Below are 18,553 nucleotides of genomic sequence, written 5' to 3'. Positions count from 1 at the left end.
TAGTTGTGGTCTCCTGTTAATTCAATGAGATATATTACCGTATAATAATAACAATGTGATTGTCTATGTTATGCTATAATAAAAGAAATGAATAATGACAAATAAGGTCGTTGCTCTTAACGGACAATATTGTTACCGACGGATAACAAGAGTATCGTGTCGTGGATAAATATTAAATTGTTAAAGAAAAGAAGTAGCGTATAAAACCTGAAAACATGCATTAAAAGAAAGGTTAAAGAAGTTAAAACGCACAAACTGAAAATAATAACAGCAAATAAATCGAAATCTCTGTATGTAATGTTGTTTCACATTTGCTACGGTTGATCGATGTATTCTTCTCATAAATGTTGCACATTTAGATTGTCATACTATAAAGTGACAATTCGAGAGTTCAATTCACTGTTATACCAAGTGGTTCGATACAGGAAACGAATACTAGTACGGACATGGGGTCAATACCAAAAAGGCGGCATACGACGAATCAAGTGTTCGTCGGCTACACGTTAACAAAGGTAGATTTGTTTCTATACCAAAGGGGGAGAAAGAAACAATTGGCTTATTACACTTTATAGTACGTTGAATACTTTCGTCTAATAAAAAGATCATGTAGAAATTAGTACACTAAGAGTGATTGAGATCAGAGTGTTAGGATTTATTACGAATGACACAGTGCGAATGACCATTCGGTCATTTTGGTACGACTACCAAAACTTAAGTTACAGAAAAGCGTCAACTTAATTAATCATGTTACACACAGCTGGTATGTAATATGTATAACGCAATTATTGCAAGATACCTTCGATTCTATTGTCAGTGTACTCGGCGAGACTGGGTGGTGGGGTCGCTGCCGTCCGCACAGACTTTGTTACGACTGTGGTGACGGTTTGTCGTGTGTGAGGCTCGAGGTGCTCTACTTCACTAGATACCGTGACTACCCTAACCGAACTATCGAGCGAGCTAGTAGGGCTAACACTTGTATCCCTAGGGGGGCTGATTTTCTGTGGAATGCGTGATACTTTCTGTGATTTCATTTCGGTAGGACGAGTTCCATCTTTTACATTCCCGTCGGTTAATCGAACATGTACTTCGGGATCTGTGCTAGAAATTGGGTGACCGGTATAAGGAACTGAAGTTGCAATAGCTTGTGGTGTAACATCCTTTCCACTTTCCGAACTTTCGGTTCCTTTGGTTGTACCAGCTAAGTTTTTAGTTTTTTGGTCAGAGTCCTGTAACCTTTGATTGTCATAAGGGTATGATTTGTTCAATGCAGCGTCTTGTTTTAAATCTTCTAAAAACATAGCTATGTCACCCTTCTCGACGCTACCACCCGTGTGGACCTTCTGTTCGACAGACTTGGGCAACTGATCCGAGAAAGTGACTACTTTAGTAGTTTCTTTATGTGTCTTTTCAACAACTTCCTCGACATCATCCGAAACTTCGCCGGCAGTATGTTTTCCACCTTTAAATAAACCGGACAGGAAACCACTGCTTTTTTCTTTAGCCTTCTTAGCCTCTTTCGAAGCTTTCTCTTTTACTGCTTCTGCGGTGTCAGCAACAGTATCGATGCTTGCTGAGACTTTATGCTTTACCGACATATTGCTATCCTTTAATTTTTCCTTTCCTGCTTGGACACATTCAGCTACTTCAAGAACAGCGACCTCTGTTTTGTCTTCTACCTTCTTAGCACTCTCTGCCAGTTTGTCCGCTGCGGATTTACTGGTATCAGATACTTTCTGCAAACCCGTAGACACTTCTTCGGTGATCTTATCTTTCGCGTCCTTTGCAGCAGAAGTGGCTTTGTCCTTCGTGTCTTTAACACCTTTAACTTTGTCCGTCCCCGCATCCCGAACTTTAGCTTCCTCTTCTTCCGCTTTCTTTTTCGTTTCATCGAGGAATTCCTTTACATCTTCAGAGACTTCCTCAGCTGCATGTTTTGCACCCTTAATCAGACCAGAGAGGAATCCACCGCTTTTCTCTTTTGCTTTCTTAGCTTCCTTTGTGACGTTTTCCTTTGCATTGTCGGCACTCTCAACAACTGTACTAACTCCGGATGAAACCTTGTCCTTGACGGCATCGGTGTCCTTTTTAATTTCTTTAGACACTTTATCTTTTACAGTCATCGCAGTGTCAGCAATGCCTTCTGCCGTAGCTTTCGCTTTACTTTCAACTGTCGCAGCTCCGTCGGAGACTTTATCACCAACGAATTTACCAGCATCGGACACCTTTTGAACTCCATCAGTGACTTTCTCACTGACTTTATCCTTGGCATCCTTTACTGTAGCAGTGACTTTATTTTTAGCATCTTTCACCTGAGCTACTGCTTTGTCCGTTATTGCTTCAGCATCTTTCACCTTCTCCGTAGTTGCTTCTCGAGCCTTGGCTTCCTCCTCTGCTGCCTCCTTTTTCGTTTCGTCAAGAAAATCCTTAACGTCTTCAGAGACTTCTTCGGCTGCGTGTTTTGCACCTTTGATGATACCCGAGAGGAAGCCACTACCTTTTTCTTTTGCTTTTTTAGCTTCTTTCGCAGCTTTGTCTTTTGTCGATTCGGCACTATCTGCAATGGTGTCGAGACTTGATGATACCTTGCTTTTCACGATCTCCGCATCTTTTTTAATTTCCTTGGTAACCTTATCCTTCGCCATCTTAGCGCCATTAGTTACCTGTTGAGCTGTCGTTTTCGTTTTGTCTTCAACTTCTTTAACTCCATCGGATAGTTTCTCACCAACGACTTTACCAACATCCGACACCTTTCGAACTTCGTCAGTGACTTTCTCGCTGACTTTGTCCTTGGCGTCCAATACTGTAGCGGCAACTTTGTCTTTGGCGTCTTTCACATGAGTTACTGTTTTGTCCTTTACTGCTTCAGCGTCTTTCAATTTTTCAGCAGCTGCCTTTCGGGCCTTGATTTCATCCTCTGCTGCTTCTTTCTTCGTTTCGTCAAGAAAATCCTTGACATCTTCCGACACTTCTTCAGCTGCATGTTTTGCAACCATGATAAGACCAGACAGGAATCCACCACTTTTCTCCTTAGCTTTTTTATCTTCCCTTGCGCCTTTGTCTTTTGCAGTTTTTGCGCCATCAGCGACTGCATCAACTCCAGATGATATCTTGTGTTTCATCGTTTCTACGTCTTCTTGAACTTCTTTCGACACGTTATCCTTTGTTGCTTTTACACTATCCGCTGCATCATGGACAGCTGTAACTGCTTTGGTTTCAGCCTGTTTCGGAGTTTCCTTTATATGTTCTGCCGTAGCTTTACCACTATCCGACACCTTCTGCATTCCATCGGATACTTTCCGAGAAAGTTTGCTTGCACCATCCGCAACTAAATTTGCGGTTTTTTCCTTGGCATCCTTCACACTTGATAAAGCTTTATCCTTTGTCGACTCGATTTCTGCTAATTTTTCAGCAGCGGCTGCACGAGCTTTGGATTCTTCTTCCGCAGCTTCCTTCTTTGTTTCATCAACAAAATCCTTGACATCATCAGATACTTCTTCAACTGCATGTTTTGCACCCTTAATTAGACCAGAGAGAAAGCCACCACCTTTTTCCTTCGCTTTCTTAGCTTTTTTTGCAGCTTTGTCTTTCGCAGCTGCTGTACCGTCAGCAACTGCAGTTATTCCTGATGCAACTTTTTCTTTGACTGCATCCGCATCTTCTTTGATTTCTTTGGACACGTTATCCTTTGTTGCCTTGGCGCCAGCAACTACATCTTGAGCAGTTGCCTTTGTTTTATCCTGTATCTGTTTAGCACCTTCTGCAGCTTTCTCACCAACGTTTTTACCAGTGTCGGCTATCATTTGCACTCCATCAGACACTTTTTCATTGATTTTATCCTTAGTGTCTTTTGCAACAGTTGAAACTTTGTCCCGTGCATCTTTAAGGTCAGCTGCTGCTTTGTCTTTTATCGATTCCACATCTTTTACTTTATCAGCAGCTTCTTCTCGTACTCTGGCCTGTTCGGCCGCTGCTTGCTTCCTAGTTTCATCCAAGAACTCCTTGACATCTTCGGACACATCATCAGCTGTATGTTTGGCACCCTTAAATATGCCAGAGAGGAAACCACTTCCCTTTTCCTTCGCTTTTTTAGCTTCCTTTGTAGCTTTGTCTTTTGCGGCTTCTGCACTGTCAGCAATTGCCTCGACGCCCGATGAAATCTTGTCTTTTCCAATATGAGTCTCCTCTTTAACTTCTTTGGACACTTTGTCTTCTGCAGCCTTTGTTCTGTGAACTACATCCTGAGCTGTTGTTTTCACTCCATCCTGAATCTGTTTGGCTCCCGTAGATACTTTTTCGCCAACCGTTTTACTAGCATCGGAAACCTTTTGAACCCCACCAGAAACTTTATCGCTGACTACATCCTTGGCGTCCTTTGCAGTACCAACAACTTTGTCTGCTCCGTCTTTTAAATCAGCTACGATTTTATCCTTTGTAGACTTGGTGTCTTCTATTTTCTGTACAGCTGTTTCTCGCATTTTTGCTTCCTCATCAGCAGCCTCTTTCTTTGTTTCGTCAAGGAAATCAGTGACGTCATCGACAACTTCTTCAGTTGCATGTTTTGCTCCTTTAAACAGACCAGATAGGAAACCACTGCTTTTTTCCTTAGCCTTTTTAGCTTCTTTTGCAGCGTTCTCCTTTGCTGCTTCGGCACTATCTGCAACTGATGAAACCTTGCCTTTCACAGCCTCAACGTCCTCCTTAATTTCCCTAGACATCTTATGCTTTATAGCCTTGGTTCTGTCAGCCATTTCTTGAGTCGCACTTTTTGTTTTATGTTCAATTTGTTTAGCTTCATCAGAGACTTTTTCACCTACAGCTTTCCCCGCATCGGATACTTGTTTAGCTCCATCAGAGACTTTTTCACCTACTGCTTTCCCCGCATTGATCACCTTTTGAATTTCACCAGATACGTTCTCGGTGACTTTATCCTTAGTATCCTTCATAGTAGTAGCAACTGTGTCTTTATCATCTTTGACTTCAGCAATAATTTTATCTTTTGTTGTTTCGACATCTTTCAGTTTTGTTGCAGCTGCTTCACGGGCACGAGCTTCCTCTTTAGCCGCTTCTTCCTTCGTTTCATCGAGAAACTCTTTGACGTCCTCAGAAACTTCCTCGACTGCATGTTTTGCTCCTTTAATGATACCAGACAGGAAACCGCTGCTCTTTTCTTTAACTTTCTTAGCTTCTGTCGCAGCTTTATCTTTAGCTACATCGGCTTCATCAGCGACTGCATCCAATCCTGATTGAAGTTTCTGCTTCACCGCGACAGTATCGTCCTCAATTTTCTCAGATAGCTTGTCCTTTGTTGATCTTGCACCATCGGCAATATCTTTGGCAACCTCTTGTGCTTTGATTTCAGTCCGTTGACCAGTTTCCGAAAGCTTTTGTCCTACAAGTTTAGTAGCATCTGATAACTTCTCAATACCATCGGATACTTTTTCGGTAACTGCATCTTTAGCATCTTTTAGTGCACCTCCAGCTTTGTCCTTAGTCTGACTTAAATCCGTGACAACTTTATCCTTCGCTTGTTCCATGCCATCTACTATTTCTTTAGTAGTCGTTTTTACTTTGTCTTCGGCGGATTTACCAACCTCAGATGCCTTCTGAACTCCCTCGGAAATTTTATTACTCAATTTCTCTTTTGTATCCTTTGCAGCAGTAGCAATTTTATCCTTGGAATCTTGCACATCAGCTACTACTTTGTCTTTCGCTGTTTCTATACCTTTAAGCTTCTCCGCTGCTGCTTGTTGAACCTTGGCTTGTTCTTCCGATGCTTCTTTTTTCGTTTCATCTAGGAATTCCTTGACATCTTCGGACACCTCATCAGCTGCATGCTTGGCACCCTTAAATAAGCCAGAGAGAAAGCCACTGCCCTTTTCCTTCGCTTTCTTAGCTTCCTTCGCGGCTTTGTCCTTTGCAGCTTCAGTACTATCAACTGCAGCATGTATCCCGGAAGAAATTCTTTCTTTCACTGCTACGGTGTCTTCCTTTACTTCTTTGGACACTCTATCTGCTCCTTCTTTGAGACCATCAGCTACGCCTCTGACAGCTACCTGTGCTTTGACTTCTGCTTGTTTAGTGCTTTCTGAAACTTTTTCACCCACCGATTTGCTAGCGTCTGCTACCTTTTGTATCCCATCGGTCACTTTTTCAGTTACTTTTTCTTTGACGTCCTTTGCAGTAGCGGAAATTTTGTCTTTAGCTTCTTTTACATCGGTTACTACTTTTTCTTTCGTTGTACCAATTTTTTTTAAGTTTTCTGATGCGGCTTCTCGAGCTTTAGCCTGTTCTTCCGCGGCCTCTTTCTTCATTTCGTCAAGAAAGTCTTTCACGTCATCGGTCGCTTCATCAGCAGCATTTTTGGTACCCTTGAACAAACCAGACAAGAAACCACTGCCCTTATCCTTGGCTTTCTTTACTTCCTTTGCGGCTTTATCTTTTGCAGTTACCGAGCTATCAGCGACTGCAACTATTCCTGATGCAACTTTTTCTTTAACTGTCTCTGCGTCCTTCTCAATTGTTTTAGATAATTTATCCTTTGCATCTTTAGCGCCTTCTGTCACCTCATGAGCTGCTGCCTGCGCTTTAGCTTCAACCTGCTGTGCAGTTTCTGATACTTTTTCTTCGACAGTTTTACTAGCATCAGAAATTTTCTGTACTCCTTGAGACACTGTGTCACTCACTTTGTCTTTGGCGTCCTTTGCGACAGCTGTAGCTTTGTCCTTGGCATCTTTTAAATTATCTAATACCTTATCCTTTGTTGCCTTGACGTCCTTCAATTCTTTCGCAGCAGCTTCTCGTGCTTTTTCTTCCTCCTCTGCGGCTTCCTTTTTCGTTTCATCGACGAATTCATGTATGTTTTCGGATACTTCGTCAGCCGCATGTTTTGCACCTTTTAGTAAACCAGAGAGGAAGCCGCTACCCTTTTCTTTCGCTTCTTTAGCTTCTTTCGTAGCTTTGTCTTTTGTCGTGTGAACACTATCGGAAACAGCGCCTATTCCTGATGAAACCTTGTCCTTTATCTCCTCAGCGTTTTCCTTCAATTCCTTTGATGCCTTATCTGTTGCAGTTTTGGCACCATCCACTACGCCTTTAGCTGTATCCTGCACTTTATCCCCGGTTTGTTTCACGTTCTCCGCCAGTGTCGCTCCAACAGTTTTTCCAGTATCGGATGCTTTCTGAACTTCGTGAGATATTTTTTTGTTGACAACATTACTAGCGTCCTTCACAGTTGTGATGGCTTTTTCTTTACTAGTCTTAACACCCGCTACTGCTTTGTCCTTTGTGGCTTCAATATCTTTCAACTTGTCTTTTGCTATTTCTTGGGCTTTATCCTTTGCTCTCGCCGTTTCCTTCTTAGATTCATCAACAAATTCTTTGACGTCATCTGATACATCATCGGCAGCATGTTTCGCACCTTTGAACAAACCTGAGAGAAAGCCACTGCCCTTTTCCTTGGCCTTTTTAGCCTCTTTCACAGCTTTATCTTTCGCTGCTTCTGCTGTGTCTGCCGTAGTGTCAATTCCTGAGGATACTTTATCCTTTATCGCTTCTGCATCTTCTTTAACTTCTTGTATAACCTTTTCCTTTGTTGCCTTGGCACTATCAGTTACACTCTGCGCTGCAGCCTTCCCTTTGGCTTCAACCTGTTTAACGTCTTCGAATAATTTTGCACCAACGACTTTACTGGCATCAATCACCTCCTGTGCTCCATCAGATACTTTTTCGCCTACTTTATCTTTAGCATCCTTAGCAGCAGTAATCATTTTTTCTTTAGCTTCCACTACGCCGGATATTGCTTTGTCTTTTGCTGCTTCAGCTTCTTTTACAGTTTCCGTTGCTGCTTCTCGCACTTTTGCTCCGTCTTCTGCTGCTTCTTTGCGAGTTTCGTCGAGGAATTCTTTAACATCTTCAGAAACTTCCTCAGCTGCATGCTTGCCACCTTTGAACAAGCCAGAGAGGAAGCCACCAGTTTTTTCCTTCGCTTTTTTAGCTTCTTTCGCTGCTTTATCTTTTACAGCCTCTGCACCATCAGCAACTGCATCGACGCCAGATGAAACCTTTTGCTTTATCACTTTCGCGTCTTCTTTAATTTCTGACGCCGCCTTATCCTTTGCTTTTTTCACACCATCAGACACTTCCTGCGCTGTGGCTCTTGTTGTTGCTTCCACCTGTTTAGCGCTATCTGATAATTTTTCACCTACGCTTTTACCAGCATCGGACATCTTTTCAAGACCGTCCGACAATGTCTCGCTTACTTTGTTTTTCGTGTGCACTGCAACAAATGAAAGTTTGTCTTTCACATGGTCTAGACCTGCAACTGCTTTATCTGTCGCTTCGCCTGCAGTATCAGCTATGTCCTTTGCAGTTGACTGAGCTTTAGCAGCAGTTTCTGTGGCACTCTCAGTAACTTTCTGGCCAATAGCTTTGCCACCATCACAAAGTTTCTGCACTCCGTCAGAAACTTTTTGAGTTACTTCATCCTTCGCGTCTTTTGCAGCAGTTTCCAAGTTTTCTTTAGCATGTTTTGCATCGGATATTGCTTTGTCCTTGGTCGATTGAAAATCTTTTAGTCTTTCTGCAGCCATTTCACGAGCCAGAGCTTCTTCCTCAGCTGCTTCATTCTTTGTTTCATCGATGAAATCCTTCATATCTTCCGAAACGTCTTCGGCAGAATGCTTGGCTCCCTTGAACAAACCAGAGAGGAAACCACTACCCTTTTCCTTCACTTTCTTTGCATCTTTTGCAGCTTTGGCTTTTGCGGCTTCTGTACTGTCAGCAGCTGCATCTGCGCTTGAAGAAACATTATATTTTAACGCCTCAGCGTCATCCTTAATCTCCTTGGACACTTTATCCTTTGCAGTTTTGGCAGCGTCAGCAGCATCCTGAACTGTAACTTTTGCTTTATCTTCAATTTGTTTAGCTCTATCAGAAAGTTTTTCTTCGACAATTCTACCAGCATCGGACACTTTCTGAACTCCATCAGTGACTTTCTCACCAACTGTGTCCTTGGTATCCTTTACTGTAGCAGTAACGTTGTCTTTAACATCTTCCGCCTGAGCTACTGCTTTGTCCGTCATTGCCTTGGCATCTTTCATCTTCTCAGCAGCTGCGTCGCGAGCATTGGCTTCTTCCTCAGCTGCCTCTTTTTTCGTATCGTCAAGAAACTCCTTGACGTCTTCGGAAACTTCTTCAGCTGCATGTTTTGCACCCTTAAAGATTCCAGAGAAGAACCCACTTCCTTTCTCTTTTACTTTTTTAGCTTCCTTCGCGGCTTTGTCCTTCGTAGCTTCGGCGCTATCAGCAACAGCAGCTATTCCTGATGTAACTTTCTGTTTTACGACATCCGCGTCTTCTTTAATTTCTTTGGATACTTTATCCTTTGTTGATTTGGCTCCATCAGCTACCTCTAGAGCAGCTGCTTTTGTTTTATCCTGTATGTGCTTAGCACCGTCAGACACTTTCTCTCCAACGGTTTTCCCAGCGCCGGATATTTTGTGAACTCCGACAGAAACATTATCGCTGACTTTATCCTTGGTGTCCTTTGCAGTAGAAACAACCTTATCTGCACTATCTTTAACACTAGCTACGACTTTATCATTTGCAGTATCAGCATCTTTCATCTTCTTGGCCGCTGCCTCTCGCATTTTCGCTTCCTCTTCTGTGGCTTCTTTCTTCGTTTCGTCGACAAAGTCACTAACGTCTTCAGCTACTTCTTCAGCCGCATGCTTTACACCCTTAAACAAGCCAGAAAGGAATCCACTACCCTTTTCCTTGGCTTTCTTACCCTCCTTTACAGCTTTATCCTTTGCACTTTCTGCAGTATCTGCGACTGTGTCTACTCCAGATGAAACTTTTTGCTTCACTGCACGAGAACCATCTTTAAGTTCTTTGGATACTTTATCTGTTGCATCCTTAATGCTGTCAGTGGCTGCCTGTGCTTTGATTTCAGACTGTTTTGCACTTTCAGACAATTTTTCTCCAACAGCTTTACCAGCATCAGTGATTTTCTGAACTCCATCAGACACTGTCTCGTTAACTTTACTTGCAGCATCCTTGGCAGCATCAGAAACTTTTTCCTTAGTGTCTTTGATACCATATGTTGCTTTCCGATGATTCCCTCTTCATCTCAACAAGGAAATCCTTGACGTTATCGGAGACCTCGTCGGCAACTTGTTTTGAACCTTTGAACAGACCAGAAAGGAAGCCACTGCCTCTTTCTTTAGCTTTCTTCGATTCTTTTGCAGCTTTGTCTTTCGCAGCTTCTGCACCATCTACAACTGCATCGACACCAGATGTAACATTTTGCTTCACCATTTCTGCATCTTCTTTAATTTCCTTTGACACCTTATCTTTTGCGACCTTTGCACTATCGGTAATCTCTTGAGCTGCTGCTTGTGCTTTAACTGCAGCCTGTTTAGCACCTTCTGACAATTTTTCTTCCACAGCATTACTAGCGTCGGAAATTTTCTGAATTCCATCAGACACTGCCTCGTTAACTTTACTGGTAGCGTCCTTTGCAGCATCAGAAACTTTTTCCTTGGTGTCTTTGATACCATATATTGCATTGTCCTTGGTTGTCTGGATTTGTTCTATTTTTTCTGTTGCGGCTTCTGCAGCACTGGTCTTCTCCTCTGATGATTCCCTCTTCATTTCATCAAGGAAATCCTTGACGTCATCGGAGACCTCGTCGGCAGCTTGTTTTGAACCTTTGAACAAACCAGAAAGGAAGCCACTGCCTCTTTCTTTAGCTTTCTTAGCTTCTTTTGCAGATTTGTCTTTCGCAGCGTCTGCACCATCAACAACTGCATCGACACCAGATATAACCTTTTGCTTTACCATTTCCACATCCTCTTTAATTTCTTTTGACACCTTATCTTTTGCGGCCTTCGCACTATGGGTAACCTCTTGAGCTTTAACTTCAGCCTGTTTAGCACCTTCTGACAATTTCTCGGTGGCAGTTTTACCTGCATCAGATACTTTCTGCACTCCCTCAAACACTTTTTCACCAACTTTGTGTTTAGTATTTTTGGCAATAGTAGCAACTTTATCCTTAGCATTTGTCTCATTTGCTATGCCTTTGTCTTTTGCAGCTTCGGCATCTTTCACTTTGTCAGCAACTGCTTCTCGAATTTTAGTGTCCTCTTCTTGCGCCTCCTTCTTCGTTTCATCAAGGAATTCCTTCACTTCCTCAGTGACTTCCTCAGCTGCGTGCTTGGCACCTTTAAATAAACCAGAAAGAAATCCGCTGCTCTTTTCTTTGGCTTTCTTAGCTTCCTTTACAGCTTTATCCTTCGTTGCATCTGCACTCTCAGCAACAGTCTCCGTTCCAGAAATAACGGCGTGTTTTACTGCATCTACGTCGTCTTTAATTTCTTTGGTGACTATATCAGCAGTTCCTTTGACACCATCAGAAATACCTTTCGCAGACGTCTGTGCTTTCACTTTAGTTTCTTTAGCGCGATCTGACAGTTTGTCACCAACTACGTCACCAACTTCGGATACCTTCTGTAGCCCGTCAGATACTTTCTCCGTGGTTTTATCTTTGATGTCCTTTGCAGTAGTTGAAACTTTATCTTTAACATCTTTTATGTCAACTACGGCATCATCCTTCACCTTATCCACATCTTTCAACTTCTCTTCCACCGCCCTTCGAACTTTAGCTTCTTCTGCAGTTGTTTCTTTCTTAGTCTCATCAACAAAATGGATGACATCGTCAGTAACTTCGTCAGCTGCATGCTTGGCTCCTTTAAACAAGCCAGAGAGGAAGCCACTGCCTTTCTCTTTCGCTTTCTTAGTTTCCTTTACAGTTTTGTCCTTCGCCGCTGCAGCAGTATCAGCAGCTGTATCAAACCCTGAAGCTACCTTGTTCTTCAAAGCTTCCGTCTCATCCTTAATTTCCTTGGAAACTTTATACTTTGCAGCTTTGGTGCTGTCAGTAACGTCATGTGTCTTAGCCTTTGCTTTATCTTCGATCAGTTTAGTGCCTTCGGATAATTTTTCACCGATTACTTTTCCCGTATCAGATACCTTCTGCACACCGCCGGATATTTTGTCACCAACTTTGTCTTTAGCACTTTTTGAAACCGTAACAACTTTGTCTGTACTATCCTTTAGATCAGTTACTGCCTTGTCCTTTGCTGCTTTCAAATCTTGTATTTTCTCAGTTGTTGCTTCTCGGGCTTTTGCTTCCTCTTCAGCTGCCTCCTTCTTCGTTTCATCCAAGAAATCATTGACGTCCTCGACAACTTCGTCGGCTGCATGTTTTGCTCCTTTAAACAAACCAGAAAGGAAACTACTGCCCTTTTCCTTGGCTTTCTTAGCTTCTTTTGCAGCTTTGTCTTTTGCCGCTTCTGCACTATCAGCAACTGTCTCCACACCTGATGAAATTTTATCCCTCACGATCTGAGTATCCTCTTTAACTTCTTTAGATACTCTATCCTTTGCATCCTTGATGCTGTTACCTACATCTTCAGTTGTAGTTTTTACTTTATCTTCAACTTGTTTAGCACCATCAGACACTTTGTCTCCAGCAGCTTTGCCAGCATCAGACACTATTTGAACTCCATCTAATACTTTATCGCTAAATTTCTCTTTTACGTCCTTCGCTACAGAAACAACTTTTCCTTTGCCATCTTTTACATCAGCCACAACTTTAGACTTTGCTTTCTCGGCATCTTTCAACCTTTGTGCCGCTGCATCTCGCACATTTTCCTCCTCTTTTGCTGCTTCTTTCTTCGTATCATCAAGGAACTCCTTGACGTCTTCGGAAACTTCTTCAGCAGCATGTTTTGCACCCTTAAAGATGCCAGAGAAAAAGCCGCTTCCTTTCTCCTTCGCTTTCTTAGCTTCCTTCGCAACTTTATCCTTGGTAGCTTCTGCACCGCCAGCCACTGCATCCACGCTTGATGAAATCTTGTCTTTTACGGCATGAGCATCCTCTTTAATTTCCTTGGCTACTTTGTCCTTTGCAGCTATGGTACCGTCAGCCACACCCTGAACTGTTGATTTCGCTTTATCCTGAATCTGTTTAGCTCCTTCGGACACTCTTTCTCCAACCGTTTTCCCAGCATCGGACGCCTTCTGAACACCGCCAGCAACCTTATCACTCACTTTGTCCTTGGTGTCCTTTGCAGCTACAACAAGCTTGTCCGCGCCATCCTTTACACTACCAATGATTTTATCCTTTGCAGACTCCGCATCTTTTATTTTATCGGCCGCTGCGTCTTGTATTTTCGCTTCCTCTATCGCTGCTTCTTTCTTCGTGTCGTCGAGGAATTCCTTGACGTCTTCAGAGACTTCATCAGCCGCGTGTTTGGCTCCTTTGAATAAACCAGAGAGGAAGCCACTAGCTTTTTCCTTCGCTTTCTTAGCTTCCTTAACAGCTTTGTCTTTCGTAGCTTCTGCGCCATCAGCACCTGCATCTATTCCCGATGTAACTTTCTGTTTAACTACATCTACATCTTCTTTGATTTCTTTGGATACTTTATCCTTTGTTACTTTGGCCCCGTCGTCTATCTCTTGAACAACTGCCTTTGTTTTATCTTGAACCTGTTCAGCACTGTCAGATACTTTGTCTCCAGCAGCTTTGCCAGCATCGGACAGTTTCTGAACTCCGTCTGAAACTTTTTCGCTGACTGTGTCTTTAGCATCCTTCACTGCAGCGATAACTTTGCTTTTACCATCTTTCACATCAGTTACGGCTGTATCCTTTGCAGTCTCGGCATCCTTTATCTTCTCGACCGCTGCTTCTCGTATTTTCGCTTCCTCTTCTGCTGCTTCTTTCTTTGTGTCATCAAGAAACTCTTTGGCATCTTCGGAAACCTCCTCAGCTGCATGTTTAGCTCCTTTGAACAAACCAGAGAGGAAACCTCCTCCCTTTTCCTTTGCTTTCTTAGTGTCTTCCTGAATTTCTTTCGACAATTTCGTCGTTTCTGCTTTCGAGTCGTCAGTAAGAGATTTACCAGTTTCATGCAATTTATCCGCAGTATCTACAGTAGCATTTGCAATATTTTGTGTATCTTCTAAGAATTTTGCAGTACTTTCACGTAATGATTTGTCCACAGGTTTTACCGCTTCTTCTAGTGCGGTGCTCTTCTCGCGTGACCTACTTCTTGACTCTCTCGACAGTTTCGGACTTCTGAACATGCCAAGAATGCCGCTTCCCTTGTCTTTTTCCGCGGGTCCTACATCAGCTACGTTGACAGTTTTTGATATATCGTCTTCATGATGCATACTATCTGCAGTTCTCCTGACTTCCTCTAAGAAGGCGGCTGTTACATGTCGTGTTTCTTCATCTCCGCTATCGAAGGATGTTTCTTTAGAGGAACTCTTCTCTCTCGACGCGCTTCTCTTTTTGCTCTTCAGTTTCGGACTCTTGAACATGCTGAAGAAACCACCGCTTTTATCTTTGCCTTCTTCACTCAGTTCCTTTTCATCATCCATTCGTTCCTTTTTGATATCGACCTGCCTTTCTAAACTTCGTTCTTTCTGTCGAATGTCTTTATGCTTGCTGATGTCCGACTTTCCGTTCATATCTTTCTGCGGTGTACTTCTGTCGATTTCTGCTTTCCTCTGGACCTCTGCAATATCGTACGAGTGTCCGTTTAATTTCTCTTTGGGCATATCCCCGTCGTACTGAACATGCGACGCGAAGGTATGCACTTCATCTTTAATGACTGGTTGTTTATCGTCAACCTTTGACGTCGGAGAAACGAGCGTATTCTCAGCGACTTTTCGTGTATCATCCAGCAATTTCTCGGTGGCAATTCGCACTTCTTCGTCGCCACTGTCGAATGATGCGTCTTTGGACTTCTTCATTTTCTTTTCTTTCGACTTAGGACTCTTGAATATGCCGAAGAAACCAGTGCCACCCTTTTCTTTCTCGTGTTCGCTTGAATCGCTTGTTACGACTGCGACACTCTCAGGTGTATCTTTAGTCGTCGTTTTTGTATCGTGTTTAGTTTCTTGTCGGCTCGTGTCTTCAGATACCGGGTGCATAACCGCAGCAGTTCGCCTCGAGTCATCCAAGAACTGCATGGTAGCTAATTTTACGTCCGGAGCTGTAACACTTTCAGTGTACTTGAATTCATCATGAATCTCTTGTCCAGCTAGCGCAGGAGCCACTTTTGCTTCTTCATCCCCGCTGTCAAACGAGGTGTCCTTCGAGCCAGTTCTACTCTTTTTAAGTTTTGACCCTTTAAAAATGCCCGAAAGTATACCGCCGCTCTTATCTTTCGATTTCTTTGCTTCGTCCTCCTGTTTTTCATCGGATTGCGTAGAAGTATACTGAGCAGTATAAACGTCTTCGTAAGCAGACACTTGTTTATCGGTAATGGGTTTCGTTTCTTTTGGAATGTTTTGTTTAACAGTGGTCTCTTTAACCACTGGCTGTTTCTGATCATTTTGTTTAGCCTCTTTAACTTTCCCTATCATCTGCTTCGTACCGTCTTTCGTAGGAATCACAGGTGCAGTTAACTTTTCGTCGATGTCCTTACCTTCTTTAGACAACAGTTCTTTTTTACTTACAATACTCTGTTTACCATTATTAATTGCCACTGTCTCCTTCGGCAAAATCTGATCCACCTCTTTCACCGTAATGGTCTGAGTAACTACAGGTGACTGGCCCATTTTACTGTCGCTAACTGTAACTACCGTTGTCGACGCGACGATCGTTACATTCGCATCGCCCTTTCCGTCGCGAACATAATGCTGTTTAATTATCATCGGCTCGATTACCGGCACGCCTTGCGCCTGTTCCATAACAGGCTTGTCCGATCTAATCCCCTTATCCTTAAGCTCCCTCTCACCCAACTGATCCCTAACGAAACTTTGAACTACAGCACCTCTTGCCTCTTTATTGTCCCGCGCATCATCATCATCACAAACCACCGACCACCCTTCCTTCGCTAACTTCCCCTTCTCTTTCTCTGCGTCTGCTATTACACCTGTTAATTAAGTATTACATATTTTAGGCATCTGTAAACGTGGCAAAATTAGAGGAACACATTTGATTGTTTTTTTTTTGTTTGTTTAATTTAATTTCGTCATGATTAGTGTAAGCCAGCTTTCTCGATATTGCTGTTTGTTTTGAGAACAGCGGTTAGACTCTCGTGTGTGGTTTGTGCGTGGAGTGTGTGTACCGTGGAGCAGCTATCAAAAAACATTTAATTTCGTTCGTACTTTCTCGAGTTTCATTTGAACAGCCGAATTTAAAACTTTAGTACAACCAATTGTAATGTCATTTTTGATATCATGCATGACCCCAGCGGTCCATACTGCATAATAGTGCATTCCAAATTCTCTGATGGAAGAACCATTGTGTAAAATAAGTGTACCACAATAATAATAAAAATTTGAGTATCCAATCACTAATACTGGTATCACTTTTACAATTTTAATTTAATGTACAATCGATGGATTGAAATATCAGCGCGACACGTTGTTACTAAACTACGGGAGAATATGCAACTATACATATATTTTTAGGGACAAATTTATAAAAATGAAATCGGAATAAAAATTTTGCTTTCTAGTTTTGGTTTTGTTGGATTTCTAGTAAAATGTAATGGGAGTTTCAATGAAGTTTCTTAATATACTGTTTCGAAAGTATGCGAATAATATAATTGTATAAAATCCGCAGTTTAGTAATCACTCTATAGAAAATACATGTGTTATCGGAATAAATTATAGTTTAAAGGATTGTAACAGCTGCTCCGTGCGTCCGCACAGTTAGGCCACACATATCGGCCGTTCATGCAACGTCAAAAAATTGCAGCGGAACCTTGCTGAAACAAATTAATGGGACGAAAGTGTCGAAGAGATAGAAGGCTATTAGTGGGTCATTAAAATGAGACACAGAGTTCGCATTATAATACAGTCGATATGAATAGTACGTTTTAAAGGCAAAGAGAAAAAAAAAGTAAATAGTCTCGTTATGTAATTAAAATAAAAGCAAGCTGATCGATTCGAAGAGACTCCGCATCGGCGCTCCAGAACCTGTGAGTGAAAGTAGAATAGATGATAAAATAAAAGAAGTAAAATGTTCTAGTGCCGAGAATCTTCCATTAAACTAAGAACTTTCACGCTTCGTGAATCGTGTCCAGAATCAATGCTGTGCTATAGTTTGAAAAAAAAAACATATGTAGCCTAGTCCTCAACACAAATGGAAAAAACTACGCCTGTGAAAAATGTTGCTGTTGTTGTCAATTTCTAGGTAAAAGTCAGGTATGTTGTTCAACAATTCGTGGTGTGCTGTACATGTCACATAGGAGTTGTTTTTGAAAGGTTTATTACGAATCGTATATTATTGCAGTACCGAAAACAACTATAACAATTTAAGCGTAATAATTCCTTGAAGATGAATTTCTTTAGTATTTGCTGTATTAACTAACGAAGACCACGGATTTCCTTAAATGTTAATTCCTCAAATATTAATAATCTTAATAAAATCCACACCCTTCGTTAATGAATACAGAACCGCCAAAGAAATGTATTTTCCAAGAATTATTACGGTCAAGTTGTTATAATTTTATCAGTACTGTATAATTTTAAGGTAAATTATCTTTTATTATATTAAAGTAAGTCAGAAGAATGAAACACTTCAAGACACAGAAAAACATCTAGGACAGAATATAAAGGATTTTGTGGAACAAAACACAGTTTGCAGTCTATTTCCTTGCTTATACGTAGAATGGTTTGGAAAATTGGAATGGAAAACTGTCGTTGAAAATTTGTTGGGTACGCGTGCTATTGAGTATGGCATGGCTAACGTGCCTTTCCATTCCTTGTCGATTCTACTTATTCAAGTACAATTGCATGTGCATAAGATAAGCTTTACAAAGTTTGTAAAAATCGGAGCATTTAATGGAAAAACTGTATTCTAGAATTTTGATTCATTTTTTCACGAAGAATCGCTTTTTGGCGATACCAACAATAATAATTCACCTGTTCAAGTAATAAAAAAATAAATTTTATTTAAGAAAATGGTAATGAAGATTACAAATCGGAGAGAAAAGAATGTTTTCAGTATTTTTGTCCTTGGAAACTATAGTTTGTCCTATATTTATATATTTTTCTGCATCTTTAGAATCAAATATGATATCTTAGTGTCTTTTTTCCGATTCACATTAATTGAATTGATTCACCATGTAGCGTTCGGAACAGAGATTTGATAAAAAAAAGTCGCAATTAGAAATATAATTATCATTCATCAAACTGTCATTCGACAAAAAGATGAATTTAAAAATCTATCAAGTATCCTTCTATTTCTAGTTGTCTCTCAATTTTATAAAATTAAACAATATAAAAAATCCTTACAATTATATTCAATCGAACACATTTCTCTTCAATAAGAAGACAATAATACGAAACACATTAAACGTCTACCAATAATATAACTGTTTTTGAAATGAAATTTTATGAAAGAGACAATTATTTCATTATTGCAACTCATATTTTTATTTCAAACATCAATTCTGTTCTTGATAAAATTATGTCTTTCTCGCCACATTCCGTTACGTCCATAAATGATTTCTTGTATAAAAGTAAGTCA

The 18,553-nt window shown here is 41.3% G+C and overlaps 1 protein-coding gene across 1 annotated transcript in view; it reads right to left on the bottom strand.

Moving 5' to 3' along the window:
• LOC107195146 (microtubule-associated protein futsch-like) overlaps window positions 1-18,553 on the bottom strand; it is a 41,697-nt gene that overhangs the window by 17,316 nt on the left and 5,828 nt on the right. Inside the window, exons 5-6 of the mRNA XM_015584931.1 lie at window positions 10,114-15,947; window positions 797-10,082 (exon numbers count right to left, since the gene is read on the bottom strand). Of these exons, the coding sequence (XP_015440417.1) occupies window positions 797-10,082; window positions 10,114-15,947 (15,120 nt within the window). The remainder of the gene's footprint in view (window positions 1-796; window positions 10,083-10,113; window positions 15,948-18,553) is intronic.

Source organism: Dufourea novaeangliae, unplaced genomic scaffold (genome assembly GCF_001272555.1).
Source record: "Dufourea novaeangliae isolate 0120121106 unplaced genomic scaffold, ASM127255v1 scaffold61, whole genome shotgun sequence".
Classification (NCBI taxonomy): domain Eukaryota; kingdom Metazoa; phylum Arthropoda; class Insecta; order Hymenoptera; family Halictidae; genus Dufourea; species Dufourea novaeangliae.
Note: the sequence above shows the minus strand (reverse complement) of the source record. Positions and strands in the feature narration are given on the sequence as shown.